Source organism: Muntiacus reevesi, chromosome 1 (genome assembly GCF_963930625.1).
Source record: "Muntiacus reevesi chromosome 1, mMunRee1.1, whole genome shotgun sequence".
Classification (NCBI taxonomy): Eukaryota; Metazoa; Chordata; class Mammalia; order Artiodactyla; family Cervidae; genus Muntiacus; species Muntiacus reevesi.
The window spans coordinates 120,423,135-120,442,705 of record NC_089249.1 but is presented as its reverse complement, the minus strand read 5'-3'; the positions used below and the strand labels follow the sequence as shown (position 1 = coordinate 120,442,705).

At 38.6% G+C, this 19,571-nt stretch overlaps 1 protein-coding gene across 2 annotated transcripts in view; it reads right to left on the bottom strand.

Annotated features, from left to right (window-relative positions):
* The window catches only part of LOC136149659 (uricase), a 123,746-nt gene that overhangs the window by 11,840 nt on the left and 92,335 nt on the right, over window positions 1-19,571 (bottom strand). For both annotated transcript variants that reach the window (XM_065910106.1, XM_065910116.1), the window contains exons 5-7: window positions 8,558-8,776; window positions 6,638-6,754; window positions 6,460-6,538 (exon numbers count right to left, since the gene is read on the bottom strand). In XM_065910106.1, the coding sequence (XP_065766178.1) occupies window positions 6,460-6,538; window positions 6,638-6,754; window positions 8,558-8,776 (415 nt within the window). The remainder of the gene's footprint in view (window positions 1-6,459; window positions 6,539-6,637; window positions 6,755-8,557; window positions 8,777-19,571) is intronic.

Here is a 19,571-nt window from a genome sequence, read left to right as displayed (position 1 = left end):
AAAGAATCTGCCTGTCAATGAAGAAAACATGAGTTCAATCCCTGGGTTGGGAAGATCCCTGGAGAAGGAAATGGCAACCCACTCCAGTATTTTTGCCTGGAAAATCCCATGGACAGAGAAGCCTGGCAGGCTATAGACTACGGGGTCACAAAAGATTCAGACTTGACTTAGCAACTAAATAACAAAAAACAGTAGCCTTCAGCATGTGAACTGGAGTGTGTGTGTGTGTCAGATAATAATTATTTTCTTCAGTTAAGCCTACGTAAGGGCATTTCTTGTGACAATGATTGCACACTGAATCACCTCATGATATCTGCGGTTTTAGCTCTTGGAAAATAAGCAAATTAAGAGTTAAACTTTGCTACCAAAAATCCAAAGAGGGACGAGTATCATCTTCAAATAGACAACACAGGAAGATATGCACCCTCAGGGATGTGTGCACACACATACTGCACACACCCAGGCAGCAGATGCCTCCTCCCTTCAGATCCCTGACAGCCCCACATGCTATGGGGTGGGGGGGGCAGGGTTTATTGGGCTCTAGACAGTCAAGCTGGAGCTCTGGGAACATAGCCACAGTGATCGCAACACCCTGAAGTTTTCTGCAGAAAGAAAAAGCTTTGGGCCTGATTCTGTTGATAAGTTTTCCCACCCTGCAGCAGCCAGGTGACTAGCATGCAATCTGTTGATAGCTCCTGGTAATTCCTGGAAAGAACAGGGTGTGAAGAGCAGCCTGACTTCTTTGATCAGCTGAGCCCTATATTTGGCCACTCTACTTCAACCTCCAGGGCTCTGCTAAATATTCTTGCAGAGGAAGGTCACCAATGATGTCAAATTGCCAAACTGCATAATCTCTTCACTCTCCTTTCAAGCCAAACTTCTTAACCTTCCTGCAGCAGAGAGCAAGGGCAGCTTCTCTTCTTCCTGGGTCCTTGCCTGGACTACATTTCCCAGCCTTCGGGTGTGGTTGTGTAACTGGGTTCTCTTCATTTGATGAGCTCTGTGCTATTTTCAGGCCTGGTGCTATGCTTGAGTGGTTTTGCCTCCTCCGTTTTCTTCTCCAAGCTTTTTTCTTCCACTTGTCTGGTATGGGGATCCACCCTCAAGGTGACCCAGAAAGGAAAGGATTAAAATGTCTGGTTGCATCAACCTGGGTTCCTGAATAAATTCCTGGAGCAGGGCACCCTCCCAACATACACACATACACAGTAAACTTAACTTTTACACATAGCAGTAAACTTTGTGTGGGAAGCCACTGCATATAAGTCTACTTGTTATGCATTCTGTTACCCCAATAACTATCCCTCATTTCTTGAAATGTACTTTTCCTTTTGCTTCCATAATGCCATTGTCTCCAAGTTTCCTCCTGTCTCTCTGACCATTCTTCTGTCTCCGTCTTTAAACTTTTAACTCTTAAACTGGGGAATTTTCCCCAGGGCCCTTTCATCTTTCCTCTTCTCACTTTATATGTTTTTCTGGATTAGTCCTTCTTCCCATGGCTTCACCAACTATCAGTCTCCAAATCTTTTCCTTATTTCCAAACTCACCAGCTTCCTCTGAAAACTTCCTCATTACATGTATTATTCTTAGTCAACACCGCCAGGCTCCTGACTTTAGGGTAACCTTGACCCCTCCTTTTCTCTAATCTTGCATCCCTATGCGACTACACAGACCTATTAAGCACACTTCAAAACTGCCTCACATAATATCTCTCCCCAGCTTCTGCAGTCCCTCCATCTCTGCCTCTACTGCCTGAGGTCAGCCTACATCATTACTTCATCTCGGCAACAAGTCTCCAAATGTTTCCCTATGGCTTATTTCTCTAGCCAGTTCACCATAATCTTGGTCGGAATTACCCAAATGTACACATATATACACAAAGACCTTCCCTGGATCTCTATAATCATTCAAAATAATAACAGCTTTCTTTCAAGGAGCACTTCTTATATGTTAGGGACTATGCTGAATGCTTTAAATTAACATTTATTTCTTTCAATTATCTGGATAATTGCTGAGGTAGACATTGTTATCCTCATCTTACAAATTAAAAAACACTAAAGTAGTGTATTTAATGTGCTAACAGTCACAAAGTTATTAAGTCTGACTTTTGTGACCCTAAGGACTGCCTGCTAGGTTCCTTTGTCCATGAGATTTCCCAAGCAAGAATACTGGAGTGGGTTGCCATTCCCTTCTCTGGGGATCTTTACAACCCAGGGACTGAAACCAGGTCTCCTGCATTGCAGTCAGATTTATCATCTGAACCACCAGAGAAGCCCATTAAGTAATGGAGCTCAAGTTCAAAAACACTTCAGTTTTCATAGAATAAAAGTAGGAAATCTAGTAGGGAGATTAAAAGACAAAAGTAGTAAATTCATTCATATCCACAATAAGAAGTTAAGGGATACACAAAATATTTAGATTAGAAAATAATATCAAAAACAGTAATCATGAGGGGAGGAGAGTACAAATGCAAAGTATCTATCTAGATAGATTGCTGTGCAAAAACATCATGGTAACCACAAAACAAAAATTTACACAGAAAAAGAAAAAGAAATCCAAACATAATACTAAAGATAGTCATCAAATCACAAAAGAAGAGAACAAAAGAAGTAAGGGGAAAAAACACCTACAAAAACAAATCCAAAGTAATTAATAAAATGACAATAGGAACAAGCTACTGGTGCTATTGTTTAGTCGCTAAGTCATGTCTGACTCTGCGATCCCATGAACTGTAGCCCACCAGGCTCCTCTGTCTATGGGATGTTCCAGGCAAGAATACTGGAGTGGGTTGCCATTTCCTCCCCCAGGGGATCTTGCTGACCGAGAGATCAAACCCGCATCTCTTGCTTGGCAGGTAAATTCTTTACCACTGAGCCACCTGGGAAACCAGTGGGAACATATATACCAATAATCGCCTTAAACATAAATGGATTAAATGATCCAACCAAAAGATATAGACTGGCTGAATGGGTGAAGAAACAGCTTCCATATATGTGCTGCCTACAAAAGACTCACTTCAGATCTAGAAATATACATAGACTGAAAGCGAGGGGATTAGAAAAAGGTACTTCATGAAAATGGAAATCAAAAGAAAGCTGGAGGGAATTCCTTGGTGGTCCAGTGGTTAAGAACCCTGATGCCAGCATAGGGGATATGGGTTCTAGCCCTGGTCTGGGAAGATCCCACATGCCTTAGCGGGAAAACTAAGCCCATGCATAGCTACCAAGCCAGTGCTATACAGCCAGGGTGCCACAGCCACTGAAGCACATGTACCTAGAGCCTGTGCCCTTAAACAAGAGAAACTATCACAATGAGAACTCACTCACTACACACACTAAATGGACTCACACACTGGAAGAGTGGCCCCCACTCACCACAACTAGAGAAAGCCTGCGCATAGCGATGAAGACCCAGCCCAGCCAATAAATAAATAAAAATTTTAAAAGAGAAAGCTGCAGTAGCCATACTTATATCAGACAAAATAGAGTTTAAAATAAGGACTGTGAAAAGAAACAAGAATTTACACTGTTTGAAATAAATTTCAGGAATTTTTTTTTATTCATCTCCTAGAGTAATACAAATAGAAAAATAAACAAATAGGGCCAAATTAAACTTAAAAACTTTTGCACAGCAAATAAACCCATAAACAAAATGAATAGACAACCTACGGACTGGGAGATATCAAGGGATTAATTTCCAAAATATATAAATAACTCATACAGCTTAATATCAAAAAGCAAACAACATAATCAGAAAATGGTCAGAAGACCTAAAGATACAATTCTCAGAAAAAGACATACAGATGGTCAGTAGGCACATGAAAAGATGCACAATATTGCTAATTTGGGACTTCCCTGGTGGCTCAGACTGTAAAGAATCTGCCTACAATGCAGGAGACTCGGTTTCAATCCCTAGGTTGCAAAGATCCCCTGGAGAAGGGAATGGCGACCCATTCCAGTATTTTTGCCTGGAGAATTCCATGGACAGAGGAGCCTGGCAGGCTACAGTTCATGGGGTTACACAGAGTTGGACATGACTGTGCATGCACATATACATACATTGCTAATTTTAGAAAAATACAAAACTACAATGAAATGTCACTCTCACAGATCAGAATGACCATCACTTAAAAAGTCTGCTAATAATAAATGCCAGAGAGACTGTGGAGAGAAAGGAATTAATCATATGATCCTGCTATCCCACCCCTGGGCATATATCCAAAGAAAATTCTAATTTGAAAAGATACAGGCATTCCAACATTTATAGAAGCACTGTTTACAATAACTAAGACATGGAAGGGTTCCCCTGGTGGCTCAGTGGTTAAAAAAAAAATCCTCCTGCCAGTGCAGAAGATTCAGATTCACTCTTTGGGTCAGGAAGATCCCCTGAGAAGGAAAAAGCAACCTACAAATCCTGTGGACAGAGGAGCCTGGTGGGCTATCGTCCATGGGGTCACAAATGAGTTGGACGTGACTTAGCGGCCAAACAACAACGACAAAAATAACAACAAGACATAGAGGCAACCTAAATGTCCATAGGCAGATGAATGGATAAAGAATATTTATTACTCAGTCATAATAAAGAATGAAATAATGCCATCTGCAGCAACATGGATGAACCTAGAGATTATCATATTGAGTGAAGTAAATCAAAGACAAATATATGATATCACTTATGTAATCTAAAACAAAGATACAAATGAATTTATTTACAAAGCAGAAATAGATCCACAGACAAAAACTGACCTTACGGTTACCAAAGGGGATAGCAGCTGTGGGAGGAAGATAAACTGGGAATTGGGGATTAATATATACACATTACTACATATAAAATAGATAAACAAGGACCTAATACATAGCACAAGGAACTATATTCAATATCTAGCATTTAAATAATCTCTAATGGAAAAGAAGCTGAAAAAGAATATATATATACATATGTGTGTGTGTATAACTGAATCATTTTGCTGTACATCTGAAACTATCACAACATTGTAAGTTAAACTATAATGTAAAAAATGGTTTACATTTAAAAAATTACAATAGGAAAGCAATAAAGGAAGCAAAACATCTTAGTCTGCAAGAACTATAGACTTAACTACCATGCAAAAACTGCCTCATTGCACTGGGGTTATTTTTGGTTTTTGGCCATGCTGCTCAGTTTACAGGAACTTAGCTCCTGAACCAGAGATCCAACCAAGGCCCTCAATGGTGAAAGTGTGGTATCCTAACCACCTGACCACCAGGAATTCCCTAGTTACACCAGTCTTGCTAGTACAGTACGTTAAGGCCCAAACCAAACTCTTCACATTTGGAGGATTTAAAAACTCACTATCTTCTCAACTTATCAACTAATTATTCAGTCTTCTTTATATACTAATAATTTCACAACTATTACTCAAACACTGAGAAGACCCTGGCTTTGTCTAGAATTGAATACAGATAGAGAAAATATTAAATGACTAAAATATTAAATGACTAGGACTTTCTAAGGGAAGGCAGTATCCAGTAGAACTCAGAATAAGAGGCACTTATATTTTACTAACCTTTTAAAAGATATTTATGATGTTTACCAGATACCACCTTAAATTCTTAACGAAGAGAGCTAGAGATGAAAGAAAGATAAAGAAAGTAAAAGAAACAAAATGAAAGAAACAAGTGGGAAAGAGGAGAGGAGACGAAAGAAAAGAGAGATGAGAAAAGAAAAAATTCAGAGTCCTCACTTTCAATCTATAATGATCACTAAAGTTTATTTTTTATTAGGATAGGGACATTTCTACCATGGTACCTCCACAGTTCTTAAAGGTCATCTAGTCCAGCTCTTAACCAATTATTGAACTGTGTTCTGACAACCTCAACAAATCAGTGGAAGACATACTTTGCTAAGTTTAGTCATCAGTACCAATAAGGTCTATATTGTAATTATGTTCCACAGTTAATGTTTAGATTTCTTATTAAACAGAAAGAACTATAAAACTGTCACTGTTATTTTAAATGAAGCTTATACTATGGTAATTATAATAATATCAATGGTTTTATTATTAGGACAAAATAAGGAAACATGATTGTTATTTTCTAGGTATTTCCTATAAAGTTATTATAATCATAATTTGGTATGGTATAAAAAGCACTGGTAAGAAATTTCAGAGATTTGAGATTTTTGTCAGCCTGAGTCTTTTTTCCTCTCACCTCAAGATCATGCAATAAAAATGATTGACCCCACTCAACCCCCAGATTTTTTGCAAAGGGTATTATTTCATCTTTATACTTTAAAGATAAAAAGCAGATAGTTCTTTAATGTAATCCAAGGTCACAACTTTCACTCCCATCTCAGATTTAAAAGAGTTCAAAATTCTCTACAGTTCTCTTTGGTGCTGATAAATAGAGTTGTTTAGAAGAAAAAAAAAAAACAAAACTAAAATTGCTATTGCAGAATCAAACACAAAAAACATTTTCTCACCACTCCTCAACTGTTCAACCTCACAGAAATGCGTTCCAGTGGGAGTATGAATAAATGCATGGACATGCTTAACTCCATTCTGAAAATTAGAAAAAAAGATTGTTTCCAGTAAAATTTCAGCATATGTCAAAAAGCCAATGTCTTTAATTAAACTGAGAACACAAATAAGTAAGGCAACCTTTTCAAAACGCTTCCAAGGGACTTCTTCCACGTAGACTTGAACTCGAAAGACATGGTTAAAAGAAGAAAGGAAATGCTCACAGATATTCATAGCAAAAGTTTCTATGCTTTTGATCTATAAAGAGAAACAAATGTGAATGAGCAGCAATACTTGCCCCTATTGAAAGTCATTTTTAAATATCCACGGGACTCTCTTTCCTGATCAAGTGTTTTTTAGAATCAGAGAAACACAGGCTTAGAAAGAATCTTAGAGATGAATTTATCTTTTTATCCCAATTTTTCACATGGGCCCCTCAGTGTAGTTAATGGATCACCATCACCAGGTGAGACTACCCGGTTTTTAAAAGAAAACTGTGTGCCGGATAGGGTGTGTCTGTCCATCAGTGGATGAGCAAAAAGGAATTGAATATTCAGATTCTCCTCAAGATGAGCTCAGTCATCACCCTTGCCAGCAAAAGTATTGCAGGATACTCCAAAACACTCTGCTCTCTTTATGAGGCTGGCAAACAGACCTCCCAGTTTCTCCAGGAAGAATGTTAAGGAAGGGTCACTCAGCTTTCTTTCCTTACAAACATGCCTCCTATAGATCATCTCCAACTCTCCACCCCCATAAAGCAGCTCCCTACTTCCACCCAAATTCTTCATATTAATCTCTATTTTATGGCACTAGTTCAGTATACAGATTATTTATGGTTTTGCCTATAATTAAGGTAGACTATACAGGTTTCCAGGAAAGTTTTGTTTCATATCTGAGGTTTATAAGCATCCTATTGCATTCTCAAAAGTATCTTGGTTTGGATAAGAAATTATGGTCGCTATAATGAATGAATTTAAATTTTTTTCTTAACATCCAGGTCCACCCCTTCAATTTTTTGTATCTCTCACATAGTACAGGAAGTATAAGAATTTGTGGTACCCAACCATCTTCTTAAACACAGTACTAGAAGCTTATTTTCAATTTTTTTTAAAGAAAGCAATGTCTTTTTCCAGAGCCCTATCTATGCTTGCTGGGCCATTCTGATTAGCAAGAGAAACGTTCAGAGTGGAGACAGGCCTTGCAGAAATAATTTTTCAATTAGTTTGTTCATTTCATGCATTATATGTGTGGATTTCATGCAAAATCATAGAAAAAAAACTTTCTAGTCTACATTTCTTGTCTTTTTAAACATCTTAGTAAATAAAAAAATCATCCTGAATTGCCCAGAAATCTGGTGGTCACCCAGCACAATTTCACTCACCCTTTTTAGGGAAATCTGAGGTAAAGTGCTAAAAAAAAATCAGATTCTATTAGTTCCAAGACCCTTTTGAAAAGTACAGTTACCATCAAATGTGGACACTAAGTGGTCATGGAGTTGAGAAAATTCGGAAGGCATTAAAAGTTGGACAAATATATTTCAAACTGTATCTTATATTGAATTTTCTTCTTTAGTAATACCAAGAAGAGAAATGGTACTTTCTTCTATAAATACATACCATTCTTAAAGAAAAAAAAAAAAAAAAACAACAACAACCAAACAATAGGACTCAAATAAATGCATGGCAATAGTGGGTAAAATTCTAATCTGAAATTGTCTCAGGGCCTTGATTTGTCAATGATCCTAGATAAGTGATAACATGTAAATTTGTCAAATAGGATTCTCTATGTTCTAAAAGATGTACTGAGTTGAAAACCAAGGAAACAGAAAAAAGAGGGAACAAAAAAAGAAAAGCATATAAAGTGGTGAGTTTTTAAAATGCAAAATTTTCTGTAAAGCTGAGAATTTTAGAATAGAAAAGGAATCTTCTTTCAATGGCTTAAGTGTAAAAATAAACTTAAAACACATAGGGAACTTGAAATAAGCAAGTACTATCCTCACACTATAGTACAGTGAATTACCCATCCAAATAGGCAGCATCTAAGAAGAAGAATGACACATACACCTTTGAACTTGGCCAGGACGTGAACTGTGTTCTTGATGGTGTCTGTCGGGATGATGTCTGAATTGTCTCCATGCAGGTACTCTCTTTTGGAGCTCAGAGTAAGTTGCACTGAAGTTGCCACTTCTTTAATGCTATGATATTTTCCATCTCGCTGAATATGAAGAACTTTTACCATATCCTTACCATAACCAGTTCGGACAAACTCCACTTCATCATTCTGCAATGAAAATAGTCATCTTATTGAAGAAGGCTAGATGAAAACCAAAAGTCAACTGCAATTTCTTTTATTTTTATTTTTAATTGGAGGATAATTGCTTTACAATATTGTGTTGGTCTCTGCCATACATCAACATGAATCAGCTATAGGTAAAAATATGAACAACAGACTGGTTCCAAATAGGAAAAGGAGTACGTCAAGGCTGTATATTGTCACCCTGCTTATTTAACTTACATGCAGAGAATATCATGAGAAACGCTGGGCTGGAAGAAGCACAAGCTAGAATCAGGATTTCTGGGAGAAATATCAATAACCTCAGATATGCAGATGACACCACCCTTATGGCAGAATGTGAAGAAAAACTAAAGAGCCTCTTGATGAAAGTGAAAGAGAAGAGTGAAAAAGTTGGCTTAAAGCTCAACATTCAGAAAACTAAGACCATAGCATCCGGTCCCATCACTTCAGGGTGAATAGATGGGGAAACAGTGGAAACAGTGGCTGACTTTATTTTGGGGGGCTCCAAAATCACTGCAGATAGTGATTGCAGCCATGAAATTAAAAGATGCTTGCTCCTTGGAAGGAAAGTTATGACCAACCTAGACAGCACATTAAAAAGCTGAGACATTACTTTGCCAACAAAGGTCCGTCTAGTCAAGACTATAGTTTTTCCAGTGGTCATGTATGGATGTGAGAGTTGGATTATAAAGAAAGTTGAGCCCCAAAGAATTGATGCTTTTGAACTGTGGTGTTGGAGAAGACTCTTGAGAGTCCCTTGGACTGCAAGGAGATGTAACCAGTCCATCCTAAAGGAGATCAGTCCTGGGTGTTCATTGGAGGGACTGATGTTGAAGCTGAAACTCCAATAATTTGGCCATTTGATGTGGAGAGCTGACTCATTTGAAAAGACCCTGATGCTGGGAAAGATTGAGGGCAGGAGGAGAAGAGGATGACAGAGGATGAGATGGTTGGATGGCATCACCGACTCAATGGACATGAATTTGGGTGGACTCCGGGAGTTGGTTATGGACGGGGAGGCCTGGCGTGCTGCAGTTCATGAGGCACAAAGAGTCGGACACGACTGAGCGACTGAACTGAACTGAACTCTTGAAGGCAATTTCTTTTAGCCTTAATTTTATCATATAATTGTGAATGGTGAGAGTCAAATTATTCATGAAACCAAGATCATGCCTTACCTTTGAAGAATGAGAACGTGTATGGAGAAAAGAGAATTGCAAGAAATAGACTAAAATATATCAGGTCGGCCTTAAGAGAGACAGGTAGATGACTTTCTTGATAATATTAAGCAATAATAATAAAAACAGTACCTTCTGAGGCTAACTATTTACTCAGTCTTCATTAATCTCTACTAACTTAATCCTTGTATCAGCTCCATGAAGTAATATTACTTGCATTTTACAGACAGAAAAACTGAGGTTCAAAGAATTTAAGTGACTTGCACTATTTAGTAAAGGATAGAGCCAAGAATTCACCCTCATGGCTGTTGACTCCAAATTGTGTACTTCTAACCACTGTATAAACTCCCTTCCTCTGTAAAAGTGTTTTGACAATGTTAACTGGAAATAATTATATCCCTCTTTTTATAGAGAGTAGTATTCTGGAGAAACAGCCCTATGATCATAAAAACAATTTGAAAATTTGCTTCTTCTACTTGCTACAGGAAGAAGAGCAATTAGTGACAGGGTCTTGATGACCTTCAGCAGCACAGAGCCAGGGCCATCTGGCTGTAGGGAGAGCTATGCTTTTAGAGAAGAGACCCTTAATAAAAGCCAATGATTGATTCATTAGTATCCCTGTCTGAAGCTCGAGCCCTCACTGGCGATTACGCCCATCTCCACTGCTAGGCCCTTTAAGACTTGTGCCTGGGCTTTCCTGGTGTTTGAGAAAAGAGGCAGGAGGGAGCAGAGGGACAGGAAAACTTATTTTATTTAGCATGAAAATTGTCATAGACATGAGACAAGTGCTCAGGCCTGGTGCACCGGGAAGACCCAGAGGAATCGGGTGGAGAGGGAGGTGGGAGGGGGGATTGGGATGGGGGATCAGGATGGGGAACACATGTAAATCCATGGCTGATTCATGTCACTGTATGACAAAAACCACTACAATATTGTAAAGTAATTAGCCTTCAACTAATAAAAATATATGAAAAAAAAGAAAATTATCATAGAAATGGTAATAAGAAAAGGTGACAAAAATAACAGTAAATCAAAAACAACATGCAGTGAGAATCTGGGGAAGTCACAAAGAAGAAGCCTCACCTGCTTATCACACATATGTGATATGCTCAGACAGGTCAGGAACTGCCTAAACACCTACCTGCATTTAAAAAAAATCACCACACCCCATAGGAGGAATTTTAAAATACTAAAATTAGAAATTATTGTCATATCCTTTATCAAACTGAGGTAGGGGAGGCTGTCTTAAATCTTGGGGATAGAGCCTGGTAGGGCTTGCTGCTGTTCTTACTGCACATATCCTGAGGGTTTGAGGTGTTTACATTCAGTACTTCCCCTGTAGGAGTGACATACGGAAGGGCCACTCTTGGAGAGTCTCCTCAGAAGCCTCTGACCCAATCTTTCGGGGACTCATCTTCAAGAAAAACATCAGTAAGAAAACCTAAAGAGGAGACTTACAGGATCCTAATAAGAACTCTAATGCTGACCAGGAAAGAGGCACAGTTGTGTGATTGTAGTGGCTTTGAAATCAGACCAGGTCCAAATTCTGCCCTGCCAGTTACAGCTTTGTGGCTTGTAACAAATAATTTGATGTCTGTAAGCCCAAGTTTCCCCCTGCTTTGTAAAAATGGAGATAACTACCTCAACAAGTGCTGGTGAATGTGAAGGGCTGGGCTCCATCCCTGGTACCCACTGATGCACTGAGGTCCCCTGGTGGCAAGAGTGGCCATGTCAGCTCTGGCTGTGGATGCGGTGGCAGCAGAGACAGCACAAGGAACCCTGAGCAGGGGCACTAGTTTCTGGAGTGGGGAGCCCTGCTGGTAATAGCAGAAGGAAGACTCTGGTGTGTCTTGAACCACTGGGAATTCTACCCAGAGGAGGGAGGGCTTGGCTGGCTTGGAGTCCCTGGGTAATATGGGCTGGGGTCCAGGACCAGAGGTCTCTGAGACCTTCCAGCACCTTCAGCACACAGGAAAACTGAACAAATATTACTCCTCAGTCCCATTCCCTGCCACTAAGTACCCATCCTGGTTAGTCTGTTAAAGCAAGTAGTTACCATGAGATACCAAGAAAGATGGAATGGTAGCTACCCTTCATATCCCCACTCCTGCTCTCCAATCCAACTTTGTATTCTACCACATTCTACTTCAAACTGCACTTTGGCTATCCTGAGCTAGATGTGGTCACCCTGGCTCTACATGTTTTCTGCTCTGCCAGTATCCCTTTGAGTTTACTATTACTTCTTTCTTGAACATTCTTCTCTATCAATCTCTTCACCTGACTAACTTCAGACTCAACTTCTTTAAATCTCAGATGTCACTTCCACTAGGTAATCTGCCCTAGCCCTTCAAGTCAGAAGTAGGTGCCCCTTCTGTGTGATCTCAAAAAGGTCTGTTATTGCCTTAGCAGAGACTTTATCAAGTAGAACTATAACTGCCTCTTCATGTGTGTGATTTGTTCAAAAACCATAAGCCATGAAAGCAGAAACAATTTCCATCTTGGTCGCCATAGCAACCCCCGTGCTCAGCAGAGTGCTTGGAACATAAATAGGTGCCTAATAAATGTATCATGAGTGACTGACTGCTGCCTCATCACCTGCACCACTTGTGCAATGACACGGACTCGTTCATGAAAATGCCCCTAAGATTTCAATACGGGAAGAGCTGCTTCAGCTCAGAACCCCGTCGGGAAGTTCCTCTTCCCAGGAAAGAGGGGAAGGCAACTTGTGCTCTCTGATGAACGCAGCACAGAGATCACAGGAACAGCTGGCCGGAGAATGAGGTCAGGAAGGGCAGAGTTGAGGGCAGACAGAGTCAGTGACACAGCACAACGTGTTCCCAATGCTAACAAGACAGAACGCTCCAGCACCACACAGCCACCCGGGGTTCACGGGTGACACATGCGGGACAGGTCAGCAACCTTAGAAAGCCCCTGCCTAGGCCTTGGTGCTCCAGCAAAGGCTGAGTAATGATGTTTACTGAGCAAATGAGTCAGAATGAAGAGGACGTAACCATCTGAGGCTGGAGCAAGAAGGAACAGGAACAGTGTGGGACACTCAGGAGTCCCTCAGCAGGACTGACAGAACAGATAATGGCCCAGGCCAGACTGAGGCTGTTCTCCTCAATGAAGCCTCTCCAGCTCTGTAGTCTGAGAACCAGGAGTAGGTGCCAGAATCCTATTGTGTATACTGCACAGTGTGGGGCAGAGATCCACATCCAAGATAACCAGATAGGAAAATACCAAGGCTTCTCTCATCCGGAGGGTGGGTGAGAGCAGAGAGGATGGAATCAGAGGGGCCAAGTGTGAGTTTCTGTTCTGCCACCTATTAACTCTCTGAATGGAGGCAAATTTCTTCATTTGTAAAATCCATGATACTAGGGCCAATCTATCAGGATTGCTGTGAGGATTATATGACAAAACAACATAAAACACTTAGAAAAGTACTTGGCAAATAATAAATGTTCAACAAACATTAGTTATTAATAAACAATAATTGTATGCCATATTTTGCATCAAAGGGTTCTTCCAGTTACCGTTAGAGAGAAATACTCAGACTACACATCAATCCAGAACTAGGGTGGCTAAACTCAAGGACTGCGGCTATGATCCAGCCTACTTCTGCCTTCATACTTTGGTTGTCCTTCCTCAGGCTTATGTGGCTTGGGGGAACAAAGTTATAAAAGAAAACTAAATTTCCTAGAGCAGTACTCTCGACAAAATATCAGACAAAGATATCAGTAGGATAACTATACTTGGCACTGCATGAGAAAAGTTCCCTTTTCTTAGACAAGTCTTGAAATATAAAGAAATAGAGAATCATTGATTGCCTCTAAGTAATGTTGGAGAGAACTCTCAGAGATTTTTTTAAGTGACTCGTGCATTTTCACTTCTGCAGTGAGATACTGAGTGTTCTGTTTTTCCCAGGCCACACTGAAAGTGATGTAGGTTGTCACTACAGGTCTAGGATTTATTAGCCTGGAGTTTGTTAAGGTCTATAAGCTTCAATGGATGGATCTGAGATAGAAAATATTGGGAAAGACAAGAGAAAACTTTTATAAATTTAAATTTTAGAATGACTAGAATTTTCTCTCAAGTATTAGAGTAGCTCTTGTAAGCATATCTCTACCCACCATAATAGAGGGAAATACAGAAGTGCGAGCTATTTTGGACCCATCACTCATGTATAAATACCAATTCAGTTGCAGTGTGTGGTGATAGATGGAAGAACTCAGCCAGGAGACATGCCTCCCTCCTTTTCTTTGGAATGTGTTAGAGAAGTCCTTCCAATTCTCTGCCTAGGTTCTTCCTCTGCCTGCATATTTTTTTGGGCATTTGTGAACAAGAAGACTTCCTAGAAAAGTGCTGAACTAATATGAGAAAAAAAGAGCATTCATATGAACCATCTTAATATCATTTTGGTGGATCTTAATAATATATAATGATAAAAACAATAATGATGAATAATAACCTTAGAGGCAACTGGTATTTTTTTTTTTGGCTGCTTAGGACCAACTAAATGTCAGATAGAAAAATATTGATATCTTGTAGAAAATGTCCTGTTGCTTTAGGTTGCAGAATGGCTCATTTTTAATATCAAGGAGGGATACGCCTTGAGTTATGTTCAAAGTGTTTTAACTAACATTAAGGGATTTGTCAAGCAGAGGTTTCAAGAACAATGTAAAAATTCATAAGCATAATTATTGTAGAAAAGGCGACCTGTCACCTAATGAAGACTCCATTTATAGGTGCTCAGTTATTTTCATACTTCTGCCTGTTACAAAGGAAGAGCTACTCATTACTAAATGCAAAGGGAAATGCTAATTTTCTTCTTGCCAGCCTCTCCAAGGTAGCAATAGTCTTAGCTGGAACAGGCCTCTGGAGCCTCTAGAATTAGGGGCAAGAAATCTCACAACAAAGAATTGATGGAGGGACTTCCCTGGTGGTTCAGTTGTTAAGATTCTGTTCTCCCAATGCAAGGGGCCCGGGTTCATTCCCTGGTCAGGGAACTAGATCCTACATGCTGGAACTAAAGATCTCTCTTGCCACAGCTAGGACCCAACAGTCGTATAAATAAATAAATAAATAAATATTTCTTTAAAACTTTGTAAAAATAAAAAATAAAAAGAATTGATGGAGACTTCCAAACATGCAGTTGGAAGGAAATTCTGCTGAAATGCATACACTGAAAGATTTCTCTTTCCTAATGTGTAAGACTTACAAGTAAAAATAAGAGTAGCAACCATTTAGTGAGGGTTTGATACATGTTGGGAAATTTGCATGTATGATTTCCTCTAACCCTTTACCAGAACACTGTGAAGCAGATATCCTTATTCAAGTTTCACAAAGGAAGACTTTAAGGTTAAGTACTTGTCAAGGTCACACAGTTATTGGGTGACAGAGGCAGGAGGAAAACCCAGCCCATTTGCCCTAAAATGATATGTTCTATCTTATTACATCAAAGTCCCTACACTCATTAGGGAAAGAAGGGAAGTACTCTGATCCCAACAGAAAGAGGGAAGTGGACATGCTACTGCAGAAATTTGCCCTTCTATACATTTAAAAATTTTCCATCCATTAAAGACCTACACTATCTAATCTATTCCTCACAAAAACCCTGTGATTTGGTGGAAAGAACACTTATTTTAAAATAAGCTACATCAGTGATGTTAACAAGTTTCCCGAAGTCACATAGCTGACAGGCAGATTGTCTGGTCCTCTTCTGATTATTCTCCTTATCTCTTCTTTTAACCACATTTTCATCAACAATTCTTTATGCTACAAATACCTGGGCCATTTTGCTTGTCTCAGCCCATTTCATCAAAATAACAATGCAACAAGCATATCAACTTTTTCTTTCAGCTTGTCACATTCTAGATTTTACTCTGTATATTAACAGTTTTTTTTAACAGTTCGAACAAAATTAAAGTTGGACTTAAACATAAAAATGTTGTAGTATACAAGTGAAAGTCGCACAGTCATGTCCAACTCTTTGCGACCTTATGGACTTTAGCCTATCACACTCCTTTGTCCATGGAATTCTCCAGTCCAGAGTACTGGAGTGGGTTGCCATGCCCTTCTCCAGGGGATCTTATCCATCCAGGGATCGAACCCAGCTCTCCCACATTGTGGGCAGATTCTTTATCATCTGAGTCACCAGGGAAGCCATGCCTCAAAGAGTTAATGAGGTTAAAGAAACAAAGCCAGCAGTCTATACCCAGGAGTCCTTGCAAGATGAACGCACTGTGCTGAAGCCAGCATAGACCATGGTCTGGACAAACCCAACTGTATCTCGTCCTCACATTCTCACATATAAAGCTTTAGGGGACATGAACTCATAATGAAAAATCAAAAGCATACATAGTAACAAGGTATCTTGAGAGAGAGTCACAGAAATAACAGGTAGAAAAGTCTGAGCTGCAAAGAGTTCAGATACTGGAATTATCAGACACAAAATATAAAATCATATATTTAATATTTTTACAGAAAGAAAAGAGAAAATTAAGAAGTTTCTCTTGAACGAGAAATTAAAAAACCATAAAAAAAGACCAAGAAAATTTGAAAAAGAATCCAACAGAGCTTCTAGAAAATGCACTAATAAGTGGATTAAAACCCACTGCAATGTTGTGAAGTAATTAGCCTCCAACTAATAAAAATAAATGGAAAAAAAAAAGAAACAGACTGAAACAGAAAGAATTAGTTATTTGTAAGAGACAGATTAAGTAACAATTTAATCTTGTCAAAGAGATTGATCTGGGGCACTGACCCAAATAAAGAGTCAGAGATTAAAGCAGATCTCCTGATCGAATATACGAAAAAAACATAAAATGTACTTACAAAACAGAAACAGACTCACAAACATAGAAAACAAACTTATTGTTACCAAAAGGGAAAGGTTGGAGGAAGGGATAAATTAGGAATTTATGAGTAACATATACACACTACTATATATAAAATAGATAATTAACAAGGACCTACTGTATAGCACAGAGAACTCTATCCTCAATATTTTGTATCTTAGTCACTTTGTTGTACACCTGAAACTAATAAAACATTGTAAATCAACTATACTTCAATGAAAAAATAATTTTTTTAGGAAAAGAATAGTATAAAAATGTACTAGAAAGATATGATAGAGATAATGTGAAAGAGGCAAAATTTGGAGAAATTAAGACTGAGCTTTTTGCAACTAGAGATTATCTTACTAAGTGAAGTAAGTCAGAAAGAGAAAGACAAATATCATATGATATCACTCATATGAGGAATCTAAAATACAACACAAGCGAACCTGTCTATGAAACAGAATCAAAGACATAGAGAACAGACTTGTGGTGGGGCGAGGGTTGGCAGAGGGATGGAATAGGAGGTTGGGGTTAGCAGATGTAAGCTTTTATACATAGAACAGATAAACAACTAGACCCTACTGTATAGCACAGAGAATTATATTTAATATCCTATGATAGACCATAATGGAAAAGAGTATTTAAAAAAGAATACGTATGTATAACAATCACTTTACTGCATGACAGTAGTTAACATTGTAAATCAACTACACTTCAATGAAAAAAGACAAATTTTCTAGAATTACTGGATGAATGAATGCAAATTTTCAACCGTAAAATAAGAAGCCCAATGCCAAGTGAAGAACTCATCTTTGTTCACTATACTTGGCCAAGTTACAATGAAGGGATTTTCTATGATTTCTTCTATAAAGATTTAATCATTATGATGGAGACATGGTATTTTCATAAAATTGTATTACTTGGGCTTTGAAAGTGGGTAATGTGAAAAACATTCTGCCCAGTTTGTTTTGTCTGTCCATTAAATTCATTGTGCTTCTTTCCATGCCATTACTTTGCTGTTTTTAGTAAAAACCCAGGACACACTGGAATTTAGGCTTCAGGGTAATGTTGAAATCCCTGGATCCCTTCAGTGTCTGGGGTGCACTGTTTGACACTTAGTGATTGCATAATGAAGGCTGTTGACTGACAACCAGCATGATCAGGTCAGAAACAAGAGATAAGAAAGCTTATTGAAAATGACATCTCCAAGAAAAGAACCTACCTGTTTTTCCAGACCTTGAAATAAAATTAGCTTTAGCAAAACCATCCTAATGCAGATATCCTAAAGCCCAGTCACAGGAAAGGCTCAAGTTGAAGTAAAAATAATCTTAGCTATCACTTACAGATCATTTACTATTTGCCATGCACTGTGCTAAGTATGTAGGATGTGCACATAGAACAGTTGGTAAAGAATCCACCTGCTAATGCAGGATAATGCAAGAGATGCTGGTTTGATCCCTGGGTCAGGAAGATTCCCTGGAGGAGGAAATGGCAACCCACTCCAGTATTCTTGCTTGACAAATGCCAAGGACAGAGGAACCTGGGGGGTTACAGTCCATCGGATTGCAAAGAATCAGAAATGACTGAGTGACCACATAGGCATGCATGTGCTAAGTGTGTAATGAGGAGAAAATATGAATTATTTTATATCTTATTCAACAAAAGTTCTTTAGCTTACATAACTGAAAACAAGTTTCTTATATTTTCTATGAATTAATGAATCTTAAGTCTAGTGTATGTATCTATTATCGTAATATGAAAAGGTATCACAAGATAAATATGAATAAAATTAAATTTATTTCACTTTAACTTAGAAAAGTAAACTTCATGCTATGAAATTTTTTAAAAATTGATGAAAAGCTTGGGTTTGCTGAGATCATTTTAATCTGAGTGCAGTAAAAACATACATTAAATAATATGATACCCATGGAGGAATAGTCAGAAAAAGGCTTCTCAGTTTACCAATTTGGCAACCAGATACAGCACAGCCTTGATCTCAGGCCAGTGATTCTCAAAGTTTAAAGTACAGCAGATCACCAAAAATCTGGTAATTAAGGTAGATTCCTGACCCAACTGGAAGGATTTTTATTTATCAGGTTTGGATCAAGGCCCACAATTCTGTTCTTGCAAGGCACCTCAGGAAAATATGGACGGGTGGTCCAGAACATTTCACACAAAATTCTGTTATAAGAGAACTAGCCCTCTCTTTCCTATGAACCCCCAAGAATCCTGAATAACTCCAGTTCAACCATAGAAGTGATCCAATTTGCAAGGGTCCAGTTTAGTCTGAATTCTTAAGTAACTCTGATCTGTATCCATAATCAAAGAGACAGATCAGAGCCATAATTATTTTCAGGTATAAAGTAAACTGCTATTTATTATGACAGCATCTTTAATAATTGATTAAAAATCAGCAGGCACTTAAAGAAATTTTTTCATATGCCCATCTACCTCTTCCCTCCTCCAAAAAGAGAATGGGCTCACCTTTTGATAGTCATTATGGTAATGAGCCATTTTCCCTTTGTTTTCAACTTCAGATTCAGTTTCAAGAATGAGAAAGAATAATTTGGGCAAAACTGATGCTTGCAACATTTTTCATTTGATCTGATGCAAGAGTGGTCAGTATGTTTATCTGATTGCATTGTAACCTATTGGACAGCAAAGCCTCTTTGAAGTAAAGCACCATGCTGAGTGGCTGAAACTAGGAGGTGGAGAGGATATGTAAACATCTTTGCTAAAAGCAATTCTGAATTTGCCCTTTCT